The 22570-nt window shown below is 52.5% G+C and overlaps 7 protein-coding genes across 7 annotated transcripts; 4 read left to right on the plus strand and 3 right to left on the minus strand.

Moving 5' to 3' along the window:
• Positions 1-813: 813 nt before the first annotated feature.
• Positions 814-1695, minus strand: J4E90_002991 (uncharacterized protein; the record flags this gene model as incomplete). The annotated part of the gene is given in 3 exon segments (XM_051432565.1): positions 814-831; positions 882-1496; positions 1513-1695. 3 exon segments carry the CDS (start codon positions 1693-1695, stop codon positions 814-816), a joined length of 816 nt encoding a protein of 271 aa, XP_051293987.1.
• Positions 1696-2055: 360 nt separating this feature from the next.
• J4E90_002992 (uncharacterized protein) lies at positions 2056-3623 on the plus strand (the record flags this gene model as incomplete). The annotated part of the gene is made up of 4 exons (XM_051432566.1): positions 2056-2215; positions 2318-3224; positions 3273-3401; positions 3452-3623. 4 exons carry the CDS (start codon positions 2056-2058, stop codon positions 3621-3623), a joined length of 1368 nt encoding a protein of 455 aa, XP_051293988.1.
• Positions 3624-4122: 499 nt separating this feature from the next.
• J4E90_002993 (uncharacterized protein) lies at positions 4123-4549 on the plus strand (the record flags this gene model as incomplete). The annotated part of the gene is made up of 2 exons (XM_051432567.1): positions 4123-4318; positions 4386-4549. The coding sequence occupies 2 exons, from the start codon at positions 4123-4125 to the stop codon at positions 4547-4549; spliced, it is 360 nt and encodes a 119-aa protein (XP_051293989.1).
• Positions 4550-5025: 476 nt separating this feature from the next.
• Positions 5026-6278, minus strand: J4E90_002994 (uncharacterized protein; the record flags this gene model as incomplete). The annotated part of the gene is made up of 3 exons (XM_051432568.1): positions 5026-5483; positions 5868-6136; positions 6244-6278. 3 exons carry the CDS (start codon positions 6276-6278, stop codon positions 5026-5028), a joined length of 762 nt encoding a protein of 253 aa, XP_051293990.1.
• A 2220-nt stretch (positions 6279-8498) lies between these two features.
• On the minus strand, positions 8499-12275 carry J4E90_002995 (uncharacterized protein; the record flags this gene model as incomplete). The annotated part of the gene is made up of 5 exons (XM_051432569.1): positions 8499-9292; positions 9342-9853; positions 9904-11007; positions 11053-11706; positions 11755-12275. The coding sequence occupies 5 exons, from the start codon at positions 12273-12275 to the stop codon at positions 8499-8501; spliced, it is 3585 nt and encodes a 1194-aa protein (XP_051293991.1).
• Positions 12276-12995: 720 nt separating this feature from the next.
• J4E90_002996 (uncharacterized protein) lies at positions 12996-15289 on the plus strand (the record flags this gene model as incomplete). Its single annotated transcript, XM_051432570.1, has 2 exons — positions 12996-14333; positions 14381-15289. The coding sequence occupies 2 exons, from the start codon at positions 12996-12998 to the stop codon at positions 15287-15289; spliced, it is 2247 nt and encodes a 748-aa protein (XP_051293992.1).
• Positions 15290-15855: 566 nt separating this feature from the next.
• J4E90_002997 (uncharacterized protein) lies at positions 15856-18474 on the plus strand (the record flags this gene model as incomplete). Its single annotated transcript, XM_051432571.1, has 4 exons — positions 15856-15948; positions 16011-16173; positions 16260-16370; positions 16427-18474. 4 exons carry the CDS (start codon positions 15856-15858, stop codon positions 18472-18474), a joined length of 2415 nt encoding a protein of 804 aa, XP_051293993.1.
• Positions 18475-22570: the final 4096 nt, after the last annotated feature.

Below are 22570 nucleotides of genomic sequence, written 5' to 3' on the forward strand. Positions count from 1 at the left end.
CTTGTTCTAGCCCTACGACGCGTCGCGAGGTGTTCCAAAACCCGACATGATCAGTTTTGGTGGATCAAACATGCATTCAGGACTGCTCAAGACATGTTTATGTGCGTAGTCCTCTTGTTCGCAGAAGAGGTTCAATACGAAAAGGACGCCAATGTAGGCCGGCAACGCCGTTCTTCTCTTCTCGTCCTACTTCGCTTTGGTAGCTCAAAGACATGTACTTTCTTGCACTTTCTTTTGCTCACAGCGAGAAGACACATAGATTGGGTCGATTTGGATTTTGGACTGAACAACACGGCACATGCGATCTCGGTTGATGAATTTTGGTGGAAACTTTGGAGTCGGGCGTGCATTCAGCAAACGCGGACGTTCGCGGTGAGTTTTGGAAGAGATTGGCACTTCTGCTGTGATGACGCGAAGCGTTAGGTTGGAGATTTTTCTTCGTCATGCAGTCAATCTTTTGACCAATCGATCATGGCTGAACGATGATTCCGTTTTGGGAAGGCCAGCGACAGCACATATGCCAACGGATCTGCATTTTTGGAAAACAGAAGACTGGTAAAGTTGATGAAGCAGTGATGAAGCTGAGAGAAGGGCAAATTTATACAGACAGAAACTGCACGTAATGTCTGAGGATTCGAAAGAATAGCGATGACGTATCCAGAAAAAGGTACCATATAACACAAGTCATGAGGATTCGATGATCTTAGAAAGACTGATTTGATCGTTTTAGGGCAGCGCGATTACGTGAGGAGATGCCATAGTGATAATGATTCTTTAAGACCTGCATCCCGAGCTCGAGTCCCAGGCACGCTTCTAGGAGACTGGAGCCTCCTGTTGATATGATTAGTAATGCACTGGCGAGAGACCGGGTGTTTACTTACCGCTTTCAACACCTCAAAGACATTCTTGGTTTCCAGAACCACAGGCTTCGGCTGCCCGCCATCCGCCCACTTCCTCTCCCACTCAACAGCGCCCTGTGTACCATTCACGCCATTCACAGGCCCGCCAACGCCCTTGTGCGACGATACACCACCATGTGCGTGCCCAGCACCGCCATTAGCGCCGTTCGCAGCATTTCCACTATCCAACCTCCTTCGGTCACTGCTGCTCTCCGAAGATGTCTGATCGCTTTGTAGATATCCCGATCTACCGCCTGTTAACTTGTACAACTTATCGCCAACGGGAGTGCCACGCTGAAGCTCCTCACCCTCATTGAACCTGCGTAGGATGATGTAGCCCACGAAGCCCCAGATGAAGATGAAGGTCGCTGAGCAGCTGGCGATGATGACGGTGGGGACGACGAAGAGGAGCGCGAAGCCGACGAGGAAGAAGGTGATGGCGATTGAGACAAGGAGGCCGAGGAAGAGGCAGGTTGATAGGGAGACGAGGAGGGTGGTTGTGGCGAAGGCGAGGAAGAGGGCCAGCGGGAGACCAGTCAATGCGGTTTGGGTGGTCAGGAAGGCCTGGAAGGTGTCATCCATAGGAGTCTTCAAGTGCTATCGAACAACTTACGGCTACTTTGGGGTTCTGGTAGGCGTAGTCCCGGGCTCTCTCAAGCATGTGCTCGCGCTGCTTGGGTGGCAGGACCTGATTGGTGGTGGTCTCGATCTGGTCACCGACTCTTCGCGTGGTGTAATGGATCTTGTTCCCGAGGTTGTCGACCATGTCGCCAGCTGTCTGGAGGACGGTGGGCATGGTGAGGTTGGTGAAGTAGGTGCGCTTGGTAGCAGTACAGTGATAATGAATCAATGGACGATGATGATGGGTGATGGAAGACGAAGGATGGAGATGAAGTTTAATTGTTTACTGTCTCAGGGCGACTGCATTGACTAGATACAAGGGATTCAATAGAGGGAAGCTCCGTGTGTGCCGTGGCCGCACTTGCGATGCGGATGCGCAAGTCTGGAACGCGTCCGTCGCGTGGACGTCATCGCGGATGCGCTAGAGCGGTTCGGGTTTGGCGCTGCTGCCACCCCGGTCGCTCGGCTATGCCTGCTAGCTGACCGCCCAAGTTTCTGCCAATTCGCGATCGAACTTTTTGACACAACGCGACCCATGCTGCCATATCGGAACCGCAACGCCGACATGAGTGAAAAGAAGAGAAAGAGACAGGAGCAGAATGGCGAACGCCCAAAGAAGAAGACTGCCGTTGCGCCGACAGGAAATGTCCGCGTCAAGATGGTAGAGAATAAAGAGACTCTGGGTCCACTTCTAGGTACGATAGCACTTCTCGAGGCTGTCGCATGGCATCACTACCCATTGCAAATGACAGAAGACCTTGGAAAACCCTGCAAATATGTATTCTAACGCGATCAAGCTGTCACACCCGGTCTCACCATCCCATCGAAGATATCCTTCAACCCGTACAAGCGCACCAAGATCCGACCACAAGGCGAGGAAACCGAAATGCTGTTCCAATCATCCGGCCACCCCCGTTTAGATTACATCGCACAGGAAGAGCATGATGGAAGCGCCGAGAGCCAGCTACAAGACTACATCGGCGTATTCGACCCTGCGACAAGCAAGCTACAAATCGTCCCGGTCAAGAGAGTTGTCGTACGAAGCACACTGCGAAGCGAAGCACAAGAGATGCGCGAGGAGCAAGAGGCATTGGACGCGGCACAAAACACTGTCATGGCAAAGAGAGCTGCTCTCGCGGCAGAGTTCGGATCTAAGAAGTCGAGGAAGGCACTTGAAGACCGGACGCTCAACGCGATCAAGAGTGGAACCGGTGCCGAGGACGCAGCGAGGACCGACGCAGTTGCCGAGAACGTTCTGCAGCAAATGGTCTCTGCGACAGCAGTCATGCCGAACAAGGACGATCTCGCAGCAGCCGTGGACAGCTCCAAGCCTCGCCCGACACCCAACCTTGCAGCCGAATACCCAGCCGATGTTTACCCTACGGATGTTGTGATTGGAAGCGATCTCATGACCATGCTGGATGTCCAGGACTGGGTTCAAAAATCATCAGTCGGCGAAGGAGTCAGCGTCGCCAGCAAATACGTTGCTAAGCGCATCGTAAAGCTCGCCAAGAACAAACAGATACAGAAGCTAAAGGCCCTGCGATTCATCCTGCTCTGCATCAACTTCAACTCCGCGTTGATTGGAGGAGGTGGACCTCGGCCGAAGAAGATTCCCATGAAGGGGAAATTGGAGGAAGCCATGGGCGAGGATACGCCTGCGGGTCAACTCATGGCCATCAGGAGGAAGTTTGCCCCCGAGGGGTAAGTCATGTCAGTCGCTGTGTCATGAAGACTGGCTAACCTATGCAGTTCCTTTGAGATGTCTCGCTGGCACGTCGATAACCTCATGACACACATTGCAGCGGCAGCACTCACAGTCGACGACTACGAAGTCGACGTGAACGACCTGCGAGAAGACCTGAAGCTCGAGAACAAGGAGTAGGTTCCACCAAAGAACACTTGACCTGACCCATGCTAACGCCACACAGGATCAAGCAATACTTCGCCGAACTCGGTTGCAAGCTCAACGCCCCAACCCAGACCGACCTCACACGCATGAAGCTCACCAAAGCCGAAACCGCCAACCACTTCATCGCCAAGCTCAAGCTCCCATTGTCATTCCCCAAAGTAGGCGGCGCACGAGCAAAGAGACGCACCTAGCCATGACGCGCATGTAATTACCGCCTAGATCCATACAGTAGTCCTCGGCACCAAACCAGCAATGATACCAGACCAGCAAGCCATATGAAATCACATTCCACCTCCCCAAACCCATTACGTCCATGTCCAACCGTGCGGGTACCTTTAACATGTAGATCACGCGTGGAGGTACATGACAGCTGCATAACGCCATAGTCGGCCCAAGCAGCAAATCACAACCACGACCACCAAATCTCCACCCCACTTTCTGGCATGCGAAAGGTAGAATCGAGATCCACGGAAGCTACTCACTAGATACATCATCGACTTTATCCGAATCCGTATTTCTGCAATTGCGCTCCCACCACTTCCATATCATCATGACATCACCATCGTCACTTGCAACTCTGTGACGTACTCTTCGTGCATCCCCCATAAGCACGACCACTACCTTTCATATAAGAAACCCATTCTTTCTCACCACTGATTACCTATCAACAAACTTCAAATCATCAACTAAATGCCCAAATCCACCGGTCCCCTCCAAGAACAACTCGGCCTCGGCACAGCAAACCAATCCACACCCAACATGTCCGGAAACATGACCGACAACACCACTGCCGCAGCAGACAAGCTCGGTGCCAACAAGGGCACAAATGCGATTCCTCAGTCAAACCCTAGTGTGATTAGCAGTGCGGGTGCTATTGGCAAGAACTGTATGTTGCTCTCTACCATCTTCATATATTTTGTAAAGAAACACATCGCTAACACAATTGTTTATAGTCAACCCTGACGGCGCAATCGGCCAAATCGGCGAGAAAGTCGGTGGCCCATTCAGCAAGGACGGCGTGATTGGAAGCCAGTTTGACGCGAGCAAGAATGGAATCGCAGGACATGTCGAGAGGGCTGTTGATGGGCCGAGCAATCCTGCTGGGAGCTCCAAGTAAAATCATGTCATGACATGTAGAGGAGAGAAATTGTATTATAGCCAAGAGGCATTGGATGAAATGATTGAATAATGTCATGATGATCATGTCACCACGTGTTTCCTCCCAGTCCAGGTGATTCTGAACTATTTGAGCGAATTGGTGTAGATGAACACTGATCGCCCGGAAATACCTGGCGCGGCAGGAAACAACTTGTACAGGTGTATGAACCTCGTCCATCAAGATAATACATTCAAGTGCCAAAGCTTCTTTCCCGCCGATTCAGCTATTTCCTGATTCGCTGAGCTAGTTGGCAGCATCGTTGCAGATTTCCAAACCAAGTCAGCGAATCAAGAAACAGCTAAATCGGTGGGAAGAAATTGTGAAGATTTTTAGACCTCGTCTATCAAGACAGTGCAATCAAGTGCCAAAGCTCAAAAACCCACAATACCCAGCCTCAATGTGCAAACGCACGCGACATTTTCAGCCGCATACGTCTATTCCCCCAGTCTCCTCCCGGGACCCATTCCACCCCAAGCATTGCCTGTCGCCCTCGCCGCACTGGGCTGCGCAGCACCTCCCCGTCCCTGCACAACATGTCCATATCCTCTGTTCTGCACGCTGCCCGGCGCAGCACCGAACCAGCGCTTCACCATCTCAGGTGTGCGAATGTAGTTTTTGCCACCGCCAAACGTAGGCCAGATCCTTGTCAGGAAGTCGTACAAGTGTGCGGCGAGGAGACCCATAAGCTGTCCGAGAGCGGCATCGGGACCGTCCATGACGAAGGCCATGAAGAGCATAGCGAAGGGCAGGTATTTGCTTTCGAAGGTAATGACGAAGAAGGATACGGAGCGGGTAGGATTATCTTGGGCGAACGTGTAGGCGTAGGCGAGGGACAGCGACGGGAGGAAGGTGTATTGGTTTAGGATGCCACCTGCTGTTGCCTTTGCGCGGACTGTTAGCACAAGTCCATCCACAACACACTAATATCAAGACGAGAAGATGCAAGTGAACAAAGCGAAACGAATCGCGAAAGTATGTAGGGAGCCAACACCGCCTTGCGAAATGGAGAGCATTCGCAAAGCTTTCTCAAGTGACAATCCCACCATGCCTACAGACCACACAAGTCCCTTTATATGATTGCGAATGACGGAACCGCATGATGTGCAAGGGTATTCTTCCTCCGTTCCAGGAACCGCTTCAGCTAGGAATAACAGGCTGGGCGGGCAGATATGCGGAGGTGATTTTGACCGAAGTCGAGACGTCGCAGACAGTTGTGTCGATGCGATGGAAGCTATGTACGCGTGTGTGCAGTGGGTACTTACGACAATGACGCTACCGAGGAACAAAGTGTACACGAGGAAGTCGCCTGGATCCTTGAAGCGAGGCGACTCCCGCTCGATGGAGCTGCCGTACTGGTATAGAAAGTAGGGGTCTAGCAGGATGCCGAACTTCGGTTTCGTAATCAGAAACGCTGTGAAGAGTCGCCAGAGCTGCGGGAGCATCGACACCGTGAAGACATATTGGCTGACGAAGATGTAGTGATACAGGCTGAGGAGACCGCTGTAGCCTGCAGCCGATACAACGACTGCTGCAGCTGTGATGGTCCTGTAGGGGTTGTTAGTGGCTGTGCGACGTGTTGTTTGCGCGTAGCTGGGAGTGAGGTGAGGGCTGCGAAATGCAGCTGTCGAGCTCCTTGGAAGAGGGAAGCTTACCTAGAGACGGGCGGGAGCGTCCAAAAGACATCCATCGTCACGCGTCACTATAGCCGTTGTATACGTGAAGTCGTGAAGTCGTGAGGAGTCGCGAACGAGGACCAGCTGGTGCTGCCTGGAGAAAGAGGAGCAAGCGAATTCGCAAGGTGGCTTAAAAGGCCGCGGCGTGGGTGGGGGCGCTATGCCCTTTCGCGCTCCATCACGTCATTGGCTGCCGGAGCTCTGGCTGCAGGAACACCACACCTTCTAGAAACACAGCCATGATTGTCTTTTCATTATTACTTTACAAAATCAAATCAACAATGCAATCTCGAAGTGCATTGTTCCAGATCCATGTCACGATGGAGTGCAGCATTCCGCTCGTCATAACACGCCTGACAAGCCTTGTGATGAATATTATCCCATAGCACACCCTTTACAGCTACGAGACGGGTCTGCTTCTGCTGCTTGCACAAGCTACACACGAACTCCGTTACTTGCTCAAAGCGGAGCAGTATCCAACTCGTACGAAGTGCATACTGATGCGTAATTGTGCCGGACAAACCCCACGTGTCCGCTGTACGTAGGGTCGGGGGGTAAGTGTCGTCGGAGATATTTAGCAGGGTTTTGAATGCGGTAGGCATTCTAGGTGTATGTGTGTGTAGTTGGGATGCAGGGCGGATGTTGAGTGTGACACAAGGAGAGATGGAGAAGAATGATTCATATAGCGAGAAGCAGAAATACTTGTTTGCTATCCTCACCCGCACAAACACCAAACCTTCATTCCTGCAGATTCGCCCAATCATCCCGCACCTTAATTCCCCTTCCCGTTTGGTCCATGCACATCACTCTCAGCTCCCACCCCCGGCGTTCCCCTCTCCTCATAAGAATCCTCGTACCGCCTCCAGATCTCCATATCCCGGGCTACCCGCTTGTGGTGTCTGACGCGGTGTTGGTAGTTGATCATTCGCTTGTCGGCTTCCAGGTACCCGCCGAGTATCATGCCTGACATTTGTATGTATCTGGGTTGGGTTAGTGGGGTGGTTGATTGGATAGGATGAAAGAGGGAAAGAAGAAACATACGTCTTGAACTGAACAGTAAGGCCCTTGTATACAGGCGAAAAGGCATATGCGACACCACCTGCCACGGCGAAGAAAGCACCCCACTGCGTTTTGAAGTCAGCCATCATACTACCAACCCATGTCACCCGCGTTCTTCAACCCAATCCCAAACTTCCTCGTTTCTCTTCCACGAATCGCATGATCATCGCCAATACACGCAAGAGCCAGTTCAATACAGACATGTACCAGTATACATGATAATCCGGCGCACACAAAACCCTTCTCTTTTCACACAGCATCCCCAGCAAAACTCATGATCCAGAATTATTCGTCGAATGCTAACACAACAGCGCGAAGAAAGAAAAACAAGCATACCTTCGTCCCCCCAATCGCCGCCCCCTTCGCCGCCTCCCAAGCCGCCTGATTCGTTTCGTCGTCCTTTGTCAAACTACCATGTTGTCGCACCATGATAGCGATTGCGTGCGCACGTGAATCCACAGAATCCACAACCTTAAGTAATCATCTGAGAGAGGTATAAAAGACAGGCCTTCTAGTCAATTGCGAAGGCCGGATATGAATGTGATTGATGATGTAGTTCGTTGAATCGGATTGGATGGTTCTGTGGAATTGGGAAAGGTCGCGGGTCGCAAGTCGCGAACGGAAGGAAGCACTTGGGAGGTGATGTCAGCCTACATTTTCGGCTGAAGCTCGGACGTGTGAGCTTGTTTAGTGGGGGTGGCATGTGGGGTACTGCAGATGTGCATTTCAGCTCACGATCGAGAACGCGTGTTCACCGCATTCGCAACTCCAACTTGCTACCCAAATAGTCATCTGAAAGTAACAAAAAAATCCTCGAACATCTTTGTTTATTCGCTTATCTATGGTATCACAGAACCTCCCCCCTTCCAACTCCCAACCGTTATCCAACTTGTAATGCATATTCCCTCGCCGCCATCATATTGTTGCATGCTGTTCAGAACAGAAAGAAATAAGAAGAAGAGGAGAAACAAAAACGCCGAATGAACCCCCCTTATCTTTGAGGGTCGCGTATGCAAAAGACCAAACGCGCTTTCTATATGTACATGGATGGGTGGACTCTCGCTCATTCGTGATCAAGAGGAGACCTGAAATGCAGAGAAGAAGAGACCCAGAATGGGAGGATGAGAGGATGGGAGGAGACGCGGGCGGGCTTCCACAGTCCTCATAGGCATCAATCACCTCGTCGGAAACGGAAAAGCCCTCCTATTCTCCCCAAAGCTCATCTCGAGCTCCTTCTCCAACGGCGTAACATCATAATCCACAACCTCGCTCCTCGGCGTCCCCGTACCCGGTGTATGCAATTCCGGAAGATAAAACTCGGGGGTATAAACACCCAGCTGGGGAACATCCTTCTCACCACTTGGCTTCGACTTCGGGCTATACATTTCCATTCCCATTCCTAGCTGGACGTCTTTCTCCCGTGTAGGCGTGCTTTCAATGGTGACTTTTTCGAGGATCTTGCCGAGGCTGTTTGCGGTGTCGGGCCGCTCAAAGTCTTCTTCGTCGACGTCCATGGCGGTGGGGATGCCGTGGGCGATGTTGTGGTTGCGTTGGAGGTATTGTTGTAGTCTGTATTCTTGGCGCGCCCAACTTTCGTCGACGAGGCCGAGCGCGGCTTTGATGTCTTGGTCCGAAAGGCCCATGGGGTAGTTTGGTTCTTTGGAGGACTTGCCGCTGACGACGCGGTTGGTGAGGCGGCTGCGGACGGAGCTGGATTTGGAGGACGTGGGGAGGGAGACGTCGTCGCGCATGGATTTTACTTGGTCTTCGGTTTGCTTGAGGGCCATTTGTCGCGATTCTTGCATCGTGGGGAGGAAGAGGAGGGTGGTGTTGCGGTGGAGGGCGTTGACGAGGTCGGTGAAGCCGGTTAGGGCTATGCCGTTGTCTTCGCAGTAGAGGTATTGGAGGGTCGTGTTTACTTTGAGCACGTCGGCGAGAGTGCTGGCGCCTTGTACGCCTAGTTTTTGGTCTGCTGCGGTTAGTCGTTTGTCACTTAGTATGGACGTATGTAAACTTACATCGGATGTACAAGGCGCGCAGGGTTTTGTTGCGCTGCAACCCCCGTAGTGCTCGGTTGATACCAACACCTAGCTTGGTTGTCTCTAGCCGGGAGTCTTCACCGGAAATGTCAAGCCATTCAAGACTGGTGTTATCAGCAAACATCTTCTCCATCGCCTGGCAAGTCTCTTCGGAGGCATCGCATGGTAAGGATGCTCGTGAGATATCAAGCTGCCGAATCGTGTTATTGGCGGCCAGCGCAAGTATCATCTTGCGGAAGTCGGCGTCCTCTTCGAACTCTAACAGGCGGAGGGTGAAGTTGGATGGGGCGAGACCTTTAGAGATCGCCTTGGTCAACTTATCCAGGTCTTCTTCGATGTTGTTCTCACTGACATCCAAATGTAACTCGCGAGCTTTTCCAGGATGCTCGGTCATTGAGTGCAAGAGGTAAGCAATATCACTTCCAGTCAAAAAGCAATGATCCAATCGTAGTTCACGGAGAGCTGACGATTGTTTGTAGTTGACAAGATAACTACGCGGTGGTTAGCAGGGATGGCAGCATGTTAAGTATGTAGAACTAACCCAGCTATTGCATCGACCATGGCGGAGTTGAGCGAGGTGCCGCTCAGTATCAACTCTTGTAATCTCCAGCCAGCAAAGGTTTCGACCGATATCAGCGACTCAAGGCCCGACGAGCGCGCAACATGCGAGAGGTTAAGTCTGGTGAGGTATCCAAAAACGCCAATTTGAGAATCGAACATGCTCGGTGATAATCTGAACGGGTTCGACGACAGATCCAAGGCTTCCAGGGTAGTTTCCTGCGCGCGGATCGCATCCAGAACCAGAGAAAGCGACCGATCCGTTAGACCACACCCACTCAGCTCAAGTCCGCGGAAGTGGCAAGCCCGCTCAACACCTGCCGCGACGAGGTAATCCAAATCTGTATCTCCAAGTTGTATTTTGTTCAATGCTATCCAATCGACATTGGTGGTCTGGTACTTGCACAGCGGAAACAGGGCTTCCACAATGCCGCAACCCTGATCTCTCGCACTGCCTCTAGATTCCCCGTGGTCTCTGGGTTTTCTTGAGATGCAGGAAGTAAAGTCCATTCTACGCAGCTTTCGGTTCGTCAAGGCAAGAGCGCGGATCTCTTGCACTAGTAGACAAGAGCGCTCCAGCTCTTCGATATCTAGCCGTGCATACGTGCCGCGTTTTGTCTTGAGGCAAAGGTGCTCAGCGCCGTTGGGATCTTTCAGTCCATTCAAGACATCCAATTTTACATCTTTAAATGAGATACCGCCAAAGGTCTCGTTGTAGCGCAAGGCACGCATGACCGCGAGCAGCTCGAGAGTATTATACTGGGCTCTGCGTAGTCCGACAGGTGGTAGGAGCTCGAATCGTGGCGCATCCTCGGCAGGGTAGGTAATCTGATAGCTGATGTTCTCTGGCTGTACATCGTAAGCAACGCAATATCCAATCAAGGTTCTGTCCAAAGAATCTTGGTCCATCGGATGTGGGCTTTCTTGTCGCGCGACGTCATGATACACCTCGTCTGGGACAAGGAAGTCAAAGGGTCGCGTCTCCCACTCAGGTCTGAGACTAGCTTCTATGGATCGCAGGCGAACAGCGATATCCCGCGAAGCTAATGATGCCAGATGGAGGACTTTGGGACGTTCAAGCGGCTTTCTGTGTGCTGTTAGCGGCATTCTCATAGCGCAGAAGGGTACCAACCGGAAGGTTAACTGGAAGGTATCGTCGATTTCGGTCACGCATACTTCAGTCAGCGTTAGGATACCATGCGACGACTGGGTGTTATGAGCGGCCAGTGATGGACTGGAAGACCGTTGTGAGGATGGTTTGAACAACGGAATAATGTGTACTTTGTGCACACCAATAGCAAGGAAACATACTGAAGCAGAAACTTTGGCAAGGTCATCAGTTGAGGCTCTCGTCGTTGTCTTTCCTTGCGGTCGGAGAACGACTTTGTATATGGCGTAATGTGGAGGTACATAGTCGCGTTCTGCTTCCACGACACGCGCAGCCAGATGGGAGTTGTGCGCGGAGATGGGCTTCGCGTCAGACAGCCGTGCCCTATTCGCTGCTTCTCTGATGGCCTTGAGCCATGAAAACATCTCTTCAGGGTCCCCGAACTGCAGAGTCATGGATGAGGCGTTGTTCGTCTCGTCGTCCAAGTAATAGAGTTCCAGCGCAAAGTGCGGCCGACCGTCGTCGAGGTGGTATACGGCAACGATATGGCGTAGAGGTATGCCTTGGTGGCGGTCTCCAGACGATTCCGAAGCCATAGACTGGAGCTCGTGGGACGACCCGGTCGAGGGGCTGTGGCTGTGGCGGTAGTAGCTCATGCGGTTGTTCGGCGACGGTATCCTGCGCTTGTTAGTCTTGCTATGAGCCACTGTCGACACTGGAACGCACCCAGGAAATGCTTCGATCGCTTTCGCGTGGTTCTTGAACCGGATGAGATGCTTCTCGGTCAGCACCAAGTATTCCCTCTTCTTCCTAAACATGGAGCTGCTCGTCTGGACCTCGCCATGCTGCAGCACCTGGCGATCGTGCACATCTTCCCATATGTATTCTCCAAAGCCAGTCGATGTTCGTGTTGATGTTGCCGAGAGAGGCTCGGGGTCGTCGTCTGCGGAGAGTTTGTAGCCGCGGAAGGAGCTGAAGACGGAGCTGGCGCGCTTCAGGCTGTTTTTCGAAAGACTTGGCCGCTGCCCATCTATCGTCTCCCTGACGTGACTGCTGCCCGCTACCGTGCTGCCGTTGGTCGAGGCGGTCTCGGTGTACTGCGACACATCGGACAGGTTGGACATGAAGGACGCCGTGCGCCGCTTGCGTAGTAGATTCGAGGGCTGCGATTCATCTTTGTTGCTTTGCGACGCGAATGCATTGAGGGAGCCGCGACCAAAGATGCTCCTGCGTTTGTCTTTGGACATTCCGAGATTCCAGATCGGCGCGCGCAGCCCAGCACGAGCTCGGCGACACAACTATCGCATGCAGAGGGGCTCCTGGGGGAAGGAGGCAATTGTCGCGTCGGGAGATGGGTTCGGAAGAGCTGCGGTGGAAATTGGGGCAGAATAGCAGGGTTGGGCACAGAAAGGCGGTAGGGCCAATCACGGTGAGGGCGCAACGCGAGACAATGCGGAGGTCAACGGCGGAGCAATTAGGTGCAGCAGCAGATGCAGCAGGTGCAGAAGGCGGGCTCGGCTTGGGGCGGGAGGGGGTTGGCAGGCGTGCTGTAATCACGACGTCGCATCATTCCGTGGCATGAGGACTGGAGACGTGATTTCGCCGACCGTCTGCAGTCTTGTATGGTGTCCGTTCTGCCAGTGCGTAGAGGCGACGGGCTGCTACACACCGGCCCGACAATCACACGGCGTTTGCAGGGAAATGACAGGACAAGATATACGCAGCGCAGTACGGGCGAGATACGACGAGTAGGGGTGGATTCAGGGTGGGTCTCTGGTATCTCGTCGCATTCCACGCGTCCACTCCAGGGCTTGTGCTGGCCGCTCGCACGTGTACGTCACATGGTGATCGCAATGATCGCCCGGCGTTAACAAACGCCGACATATTTTCTGTGCAGTCGCGACCGAGCGTCACTTCCATCGTGTGTGCAACGCCACCCGCACGCCCACGTCCCTCCGCCCCTCCCAATGCTGCGTCGCCAGCTGTCGCCAGCCGCGCAATGGCACAGGACCCCCGTCTGCCTCTTCTGCGCTGCCCGCAGCCAGACACGACTGAAAAACACCCGAGCCGCCCCATCCAAAACCAAGCCAAGCGCTCCAAGGAAAATCACGCTCAAGAGGAAGGGAAAGAGCTCCGATAGCCAAGAAGAAACAGTCAAGGCGGAGGATGGATCAAAATCTCTCATCGAGGCCCTTTTGGGTGACAAGAGGGCAAGGAGACAGAAACAGGACGAAGAACGAGAGTCCATTCCCATCAGCGAGATGTTCCCAGACGACCTCAATTTCGAGGAGATCAAAGTCGGCAAGCCACCCGTACCCATGCTATCGTATGGTCTCGACCGTGTTCTCTTCAACCCCGGTGTATATCGCCTGCAGGACCCACGCTCGCGAGTGTACAACTTCGATCCCTACCTCGAGAAGATCATGCCGGCGAACGAATTCGATTTTGAAGCGCTGAGCGAATACAAGACCTCCTCCAAGGATGAGACTCTGCTGGCCTTGACAAAGCAGGTTGGCACAAAGTTCACAGGCTCCACCTCGAGTATGTCGAGCATGCTCCAGCACTTCCACTACGTCCTCTCAAACTTCCGCAAACTGAACCACGGCATGCTCTCCCGCCAGTTTCCTGACCCTACGCCCAGATTCTCCCGAATCACGCTTGGCCCCAGTGCCGTCTTCCTCCGATACAGGGACGGTATCTATGCCTTGGACGCCGACAAGTCTTACGATAGCCCCAACATCATGAGCTGGCTGGGTCACTCGCTAGAGAAGCTCCTCACAACCGAACGCAGCGAATTCGAAAAGTTCAGAAGGTCTAACCCAGAAAAGGCAGCCGTGGAGAAGGAGGCTGGCCGATGCTACCACTACTCGAAGCAGGGTAATCTCCTGATGCGCTCGCAGCTGGATGCAATCGATCCGCGGTTACCTGGAACGGGTGTCTTTGACTTGAAGACGCGCGCCGTCATCTCGATCCGCATGAACCACAAGGAATACGAAGAGGGCGCTGGCTACCAGCTTCGTCACAATTTGGGCGAGTGGGAGTCGTTTGAGCGCGAGTTCTACGACATGACGCGGGCGACCATGCTGAAATACTCCCTGCAAGCCCGCATGGGACGCATGGACGGCATCTTCATCGCTTACCACAACATTGAGCGCATCTTCGGCTTCCAATACTTGAGTCTCTCCGACATGGATGCTGTCCTCCACGGCCAGCATGACACCGTACTAGGAGACCAAGAGTTCAAGCTGTCTTTAGGTCTCGTTGATGAAATCCTTACCAAGGCCACCGCTGCATTCCCTGAAACGGTAAGCTCCCATTTCACCACCAGAGGGCCTCCACTAACATTGAACAGTCTATTCGGTTACACTTTGAAGCGCGCGAAGGCAAGACGCCGTTCATGTACGTGTTTGCCGAGCCCGTCACCGAGGAGCAAGCAGACGAGATACAAAACGCTGGAGAGGCCGCTCAGCAAGAGTTTGCACGACGTGTTGTTGGTATTGGAAAGGACGACCCTGAGGCTCAAGCCGCTTGGCAAGAGGCTCAAGATGACGTTGACGAACAAATCGGTGCAGATCAGGCCCCACAAGAACCTACAGCACGTGAAAGCGAGCCTTTGACCAACATCGAAGAGTCTACTGACAACGTTGCCGAAGAAGCTGTCGAGGAGCAAGAGGAGATTGCGGAGCCTGCCGAAGGAGAAGAGGCCAGCGCAGAAGATACCGTGCAGCCCGCATCAGTCCCCAAGGGACCTTTGATGGGCTGGACCCTGACTGTCCGCAGTCAGGTCAACGGAGGCTATGTGGACCGACCAGAACAGCTGAGCGAGTACGACGACTGGAAACTTGAGTACCATCTGAAGGAAATACCCGCGGAAACACGTTGGAAGTTGTACTCAGCGCTGAAGGCGCGAAGACATGAGCTTATCGGGCAAGACGAGGAAGCGATCGATAAGAGTCTCAAGCACTACCGCGATGTCATCTCGCGTTACACCAACCGTGGACGCAAATGGAGGGAGGAGCAAGACAAGCTTAATGACGTGAAGGGCGTGCAGGTTTTCCGACCGCTTGGCCCTGGTTCAGACGCAGACATCGTGGCGCCAGGCCATGAAGCTATGAAAGAAACTGAAGCTTCTGACAAGACCGAGATCTCTCAAGAGCAGGCAGCGGAGGAGCCCTACAGTGAGGAATCCAAGCCAGATGAATTACTTTCCAAGGAAAAGAAGGAGGAAGTCTTAGATGGCTTGCCCTCGGTGCCGTCGTAAAGGTGATGGTTTGGGATCTGGCGTTCTTCCCCTCTCTGGGGTCTAGACGGTAAATGGTTACATGACTGAACGTTTTAAAATATAGATGTAAGAGTATATGTACAATCACAAGGATACGGAGGTGTCGATACCAGGAAATGAATAGAGAAGAACGAGTAACGTCTTTACTACAATCTTACACATCACTCAATGCATTGTAAGATTCTCCAAAAAGTAATGTTATTTGACGCGGGGTGGTAGGCCAACCGTCGGCCATGAAGCCTGACCCCTGCTCCGCCGGCATTAGCGACATCATCGCTCCGCTGCCCGCATGCTCCTCCGCGAAGCTCGTTCTTCTAGAAGCTCCCCGCCATGCAGCCTCATCTATGAGCGCGACTGCCCTTCCTATACCCGACCGATACACGCCTGTCTGCTACACCTGAGCGGCTGCCGTTTGCTCGTCTTGGCACCTGCGCTGCCGTTTCCAACTCACTTGCGCCGGCTTGCTCGCCGCCCGCCCGCATCAAAGATCTCAACTGCGCCAACATTGCTATCACCACGCACGCTACACCACAAGCACAACAGCCATGTCGGACGCCCAAATAGAAGAAAATATCGACCTCCTCTTTAATTTCGGGGTAGAACAGCTTGACAGACAGGAAGCCAGGCAGCTCCTCGCGGTATGTCCAAATAGTCCGCAAGCTGTTTGCGCTTTGCGACAAACCTCTAACTACGTGTATAGAACCATGGCAACAATGTCGAGGCCGCCATGGACAAGTACTTCAGCAGTATGGACCAAGGAGGTATTTCTGCTTTGAAGACCCATCTGCGCAACTCACAGGCCAAGTGGGACGAGACTGCCTTTGCGGGGGCCGGCTACGGTATAGACGACACCAACGTTCCCAGTACGTCAGCTCAGGCTTGGAAGACTCCCTAGGATAACACGGCTGACAGTGGCGGATCTCAGCATTCAATATTGACTATGCTCCAGGTCTCGACAACTACCCCCATAGCAACGTCAATAGCAGAGCACCCACGCGCCCGCCTTCTCGAACCAGTGTCGCCTCCACACAAGCACAAGCCGGCGATGCGCCCATACAAAGTCAGTGCAACGAATGCGCCACGAGCATCCCCCCGCAAGTGCTGACAGACATTCAGGCATTGAGGGCCAGGAAATGGGAGTTACCGGCTCTTCTAACTTCAGACCGGCCACTGGAGACAACTACGATACCTCGCAATGGGCTCTAGTACCGACCACGACCGAAATCATTGCCGACCCCATCCCGAGTCAACGAAAGCGCGAAGAAGGGCAGCCCGCTATCCTGAAGCCGTCTCCAAACTTCAACTACCTTACCAACCTCATTCCTATACTCCACTCGATACCCCTGTTCCGAAATGCGCTGCTGTGCCCGGGCGTACTACAGAATGATTACTGGCAGGGCGACAATTGGTGGAAAGGCAATCCCACAGCGACCGCGCGCATCTTCGAAGATGGCACTGGACTTTCGGAAGCTTACAACCTCGAGATACTTCACGAGACACAGCGACTCATGGCATTTCTAGATAATACAGACCGTATTTACGGGTCGATCAACGGACTGCTCGAGTCGGAGGCTTGGAGAGAGCAGCCATCACTTGAAGACCCGGACGATGATTTGCTCAAGTTCCTGGTGACGTGGGGTTTCGCATTCCAGAGCCAGGTCCCGAATGTCGATTTGAACGGTCATCTTAAATCGACCTTCGACGTCGCTGGAACCACCCAGGAGAGCTTTGTGCTTGACGCCACCGTTACACGCAATAAACTTCGTCCCGACTTCAACTTATACGATGTCCTGGACGATTCACTCTTCGCATCGGCTGGAGCCAGTGCGCATATTCGCGAAGCTAGTAATGTGCTGATACTCCGCCTGAATTCCTCGAATACGGAGGCGTCTGATCTGGGATGCCGGATACCAGCCACCCTATACATCGATCGATACCTCGAGAAGAACAAGCATGTCATCGATAGTATGTATAGCGAGATCACGCAGCATGAGGAACAACTAGTCTCGCTCAAGACGCGGGTGGAGAGACTAAAGTACCACACCCCGAAGAAAGCAGGCGCAAAGAAGGTTGAGTCGCTGCAACTACTCAAAACAAGCATGGCTGCGTTTGAGCCTGAAAGTTCTGGTGTTTCTTCAAAGGATGCAGAAGTACTAGCCCAACTGCAGGATCTTTACAACAGCATCGAGAGCAAGCTTGCAACCTTGGAAGAGCAGACGGAACAAGCGCAGAAGGCGATCTTAGGCATCTCTGAGCGATTCAAGCCGCGCGTAGACGGTAGCGCTGACGAAGCCGCAACCACCGACGGCCATACCATGGACACTACAACTGAGATGACCGAGAAAGTGGAAGAAAAGGCCCCCGAGCCCGTTGAAATAGTCTACCCAGAAGGCCAGGCCCCGGAAGACGCCATGAAGCGCCCATACCAACTCTGGGGTGTAGCTACGCGTCGGGACGTAGTCTACGTCCGCCACCCGGACATCAAATCCGACATCCCCAACGCAACCCAATGGTGGCGCATGCAATACGACAGCGAATCCGCTAATCCCGTCATTCGCCGCGACCCCCTCTCCCTGCAAGAAGTCATCGAGCGCGCCACGACCGAAGCCGGCTCCGCCCTGCTCGTCTACGCGAACGAAGACGCTACCGCCGCCGAGCCCCTGCCGCTACCCAAACCCCTTCAAGATTTCGCGAAAAGGGATAATCTCAACTTCCTCCACGAGTTACAGGAGAATGCTACAGGATGGGAAGGCTATGGCGATTACGGCAATACAGCAACAGGCGGGTGGGATAACACCAACCCCCCTGCCTTTGAAGACAACGGTTGGAGTGAGATCAGCGCTAAAGAATTCAACAGCAGCAGCCGTCCGCGCAACGATTCAAACATGAGTTCCGCGACGCTCACCCCCAACACGGAAATCGACGACGACGCGCCTGTTACGCAGGAAATGGTCGAGACGAACCGTAGTGGTGGTGCTGGGACCATGAGCAGCGCCAGTAGCGAGACGGTTGGTCGCGGCGATGACCTCATGGATATTGACGCTGGAGTGCATGAGAAAATGCAGAGTCAAGTCAGGTTCTCGGATGTGGATATGGAGGATGTGGATAGTCAGGATAGGGCGAGGGTGCAGCGCGTGGATGTCTTGGAGAAGAAGGGTGGTTAGGAAACACCTGGCGAGGTACCTGATAATTGGGATGATGACGATTGGTCGGACGATGAGCAAGACATCGATGGTGTGGTTAATCCAGACGAGGAGGAGGATGATTGCGACATCGATACGTGGATGAGTCGGCCTTGGGAATGCGGATGCGGATGCATAGTACGGCGTGTTTTTTGGAATGGGTCGCGCTATTAGCGGCATGATTGGATTCGGTGTTAAGAAGCGAGGGTGGTTATTCTTCGGGTGCTTGGTTTAGGGAGGTTGTGGATTGGCTGGTTAGGATGACTGGTCGCGTAGGATGTCCACATTCCATGGTTCCAGAAGTTGAGTTTTTGCATGCGCACATGTGATGAGGCTAAGCTGGCGAGTAATTAAACTGCGAAGTTCCCCCCTTCTCTTGCTTTCTTGTTCATCACACTTCCACATCCTTATTTACCAAAATTCATGGTATTGTTTCTGATGGGTGCTCTGCCCTCCTTCTTTTCGAAAAGATCACCAGTTGCCACCGTTCTTCCAGGCTCCTTTCGAAAAGTGCAGGCACAACAAGTTTATGTCGTCCTCTCCCTGTCGCCGGCTTCAAAACAAATTCACAGTTAACACATGGACCGAGAACCCTCCTTCGAGTACAAGTCGAGACAATCCGGAACACCATTTATGTTTCCTGCTTCGACACTGAGGCCAGATTTCACCAAAATCGATTTCGAAAGCTATCTATGTCCGCTCTTTCTTCCGGCTTCCTGTTTCTCGAAACTTAGGCGCAAAGGGCCTATGCCGGGTCTTTCTCCGCCATCACCGTATCCGCCGACGTCCACTTCGCCAAATACTCGGCTCGTCTCTCGAAACTTCTATCAAAAAAGCGTACGTCCGGCGCCTTCTGCGTTTCGAAACTACACATCAACAGCGGTATGGCGGTGTCGTCGCTGTGTGAACTCAAAACATCGAAACACATACTTCATGGACCTCGCCGTCCGGATACCGAAACGGATTCCACATGTTGGCATGCTTCTCTGCTCCGGAGCGCCAAAGGTATCTAACAAAACACTGGATGGCGCCTGCTTTCGGAACTTCGAAAACTACATTCTTGAAACTCATGGGCTGAGCTGAGCCTTTACACACCTCACCACGACATTGCCCGGTGTTCCCGTCCGACCTCAACAAGAGTGAGTGGGCTGTCTGCCGAGCTCCAGCAGTTCATCTTCGAGCACTCATACCACTATCTGCTTGTTGGACTTCGAAAACAATATTCACGGTACTCATGGGCTGGGCCCTTACACACCTCACCACGACATTGCTCGGCGCTCCTGTCCGAAAAGACGAATTTTCTTACCGATGGTGCGCGGCTGTCTGTCCAGCTCCAGCAGTTCATCTTCGAGCACTCGTACCACTGGCGCCCACGTTGCCATCGAGGGTACAGCTCGATCTGTCTGAAAATACAACTCCGAAATTCTGCATGGTTTTCTCCGCCGAAAAGTCCAAGCATCTCACGAATGAGTCGAGATCCAAGGATGCGCGGGTATATAAACTTCCCTCGGCGCCGCTGTTCTTGTCTTCTTCAATACACACACCGGTTCTTGTTTACCAAAATTGGAATTCGGGCTTCGAATGGCCGCTGCCTCCTCCTCCAAAAATCCAACAAAAAGCTGAAATTAGAGATCGCTCTTCCTGCCTCTTCTTCCAAAAGTCACCATGACACGAGCGATGTGCGAGTGTGCCTCCGGAAACGCCTAACGATTACGACGATGTGCAGAGAAGGCCTCACGCTTCTAAATCAGCAGCACCTCCCGCCATGGTGCCTGTCGTTCCGGCACCTCAAGCCTACTTGTAACTCACCAGTTCAAAAAGCCTCCGGAACATCGCGATGTGTTCGGAAACCCCTCGGGAGGTACTGGAAAGAACAAACGTACGCGCAGTTGTCACCATGTACTATCCGCCCTCCTCGGCTTGCACTAGACGATGCGACGCGTATAAACATCGCTCTGGAAGTAGACATGGTGTCTCCTATCATCCACATTCAATTCGTGGACTCCAAAAAGGACAGGGATTGTTTCCATGGGGCTCTCCCGCTGGCCTCCTCCAAACAAAACAGATGCTTCACCCCCAATGGAGACGATGAACCGAAAGTCATTCAGCCATCATCAATGTCCGGTGTCTTGCTGCCTTCTCGAAAATTAGACAAACGATCCAATATGTCGCTTTCCGGCGTCTGCGCTATCCAAAACGACTTTCATCGACAAACATGCCGTCGCTGGAACAAGACTATGAACTTCCAAATGTGTCAGCTCTCGGCTTCCAGCTCAACAGTACACCCAAATCAAGAAGTCTTTCTTCCAGCGCGGAGAAACCCGCTTCGACCTCGGCGGTGGTGTTGAGGCTTTCAAGAGTGTCTTCTTCCATCGACAACACGCAACTCCACCTATGTTTCACCAAAACATTAACCACCGTTACCCATAGGGTCTGGTTCTTCTGAAAGAGGAGATCCAGTCTGACATGACCTTCCGACTCAAAACGCGACACGATTTGTTTATGTGTGCGCTCCGACTCCGGCATACAAAAACACAAATGTCGCTTGTTTTGTTTGCTATGGAGGAAACCGTAAAGCCGTTTTCTTTACATGAAAAGATTTGGACATCAATGTTATGGTGTGCTGCTTTTGGTGGGATGGGTCGCCAACGGCACCTTCTGGCGTGCTCAAGAGCTCACCCGCGCTATTGGCCAAGTCTTCAACTGTAACCCGCCCCCGTTCGATGGATTCCTGCGCTACTCGAAAGATGAGGACGGTTAGGCATGAATTTCTGGTCTGGAGGACCGTGGGTGTGAGTGGATGCTAGGGTTCTACTTCGATGTATATAAAAGGGTCGCTGTGTTCACTTTGTACTATCAATATACTTTATCTGCTTTTAACGTACACCAAAACGACGGGAGAAAAAGGCTATGGCGTTCTGCTCTTCTCGAAAACGCTATGGTAGATTTCGATGGCTTCTCGGCCTGGGGCGTTGGCATATTCGATAGATGGCATAGTTCAAATTCAACTCATATCCAAAATACACAATCATCTTATTACATGGCTACAATCCTATGTGATCTTTCCTCTTATTGAACATCGCATGCGTTCGCCTACTGGCTTGCTGCTCTTCTCAAAGGTCTTGTTCCAACGCTTGACGGCGTCTCGGAACGAAACAATACTTCACACCGTGGATGGTAGAGTGCGACATCGCCCTCAAATATAAAGCCACTTTTGTTCTTGCCTTCTTTCTTCTGTACTACCACACATTTTTAATGCCCATAAACCAAAAATCGAATGCTCCTCTACTATGGCTTTGCGCACTTCGTTCAAAAATTGGTGATTTCATGAACCATGACTGTCCGACCCAAAAGCATCGAGGACCGTATCGATGACGAGGCTCCACTTCGGCCTCAAACATAAAGCCCGCCGTCTTCTCGCTCCCTCCCTTAACTGCCACTCCGCACTTCTGCTTTGTGTATACCAGATCTAAGATGATTGTGCCACATGGTTTCCGGATTTCTTCCCAAAACTATCGCATCATTGTCCAATGACCTGAAAACACGCCGGATGAAGTCCAGAGTACTGCGGGGCTGATAAAGCCACGTCAGAAATCCAAAAGGTGAGCGAAAGCGACGGATGTTGCCGTGTGTCGACTCCCGAAATCATGGAACCCGGAGCACATGATGGATGCTGGTATCGAGGAGTGTATATACCGTATCCCCACTTTGTTTCTGATATAAAAGCCTCATTACTCCTCACTCTTCTCTTCCGCCACAACACACTTCTATCATTTAAAAATACCAAAATCGAACGGGGTTGCAATGATGGCTCTCTGGTCTTCTTCGTTTTGTCCAAAACAAAAAAGGCGGTTTACAATGACTATGTGCTCGGCGGAAGACTTGGACATCGTCAAAACCGGTCGAACTTTTATACCAGATCCTAAAAACAAAGTCATCAGATACCCACATGTCAATCGGCGGTGAAAAGCGAGCAACAAAACCAACACCATATGCGGCGAGACGTACCAGAAAAAGTCCCCAATACATCTCATGTGCGGTTCGAAGTCCTCAAAGACTTATATCCTCGGTGTATGAG

This window comes from Alternaria incomplexa (assembly GCF_024043165.1).
Source record: "Alternaria incomplexa strain BMP 0042 chromosome Unknown scaffold_3, whole genome shotgun sequence".
Lineage (NCBI taxonomy): Eukaryota > Fungi > Ascomycota > Dothideomycetes > Pleosporales > Pleosporaceae > Alternaria > Alternaria incomplexa.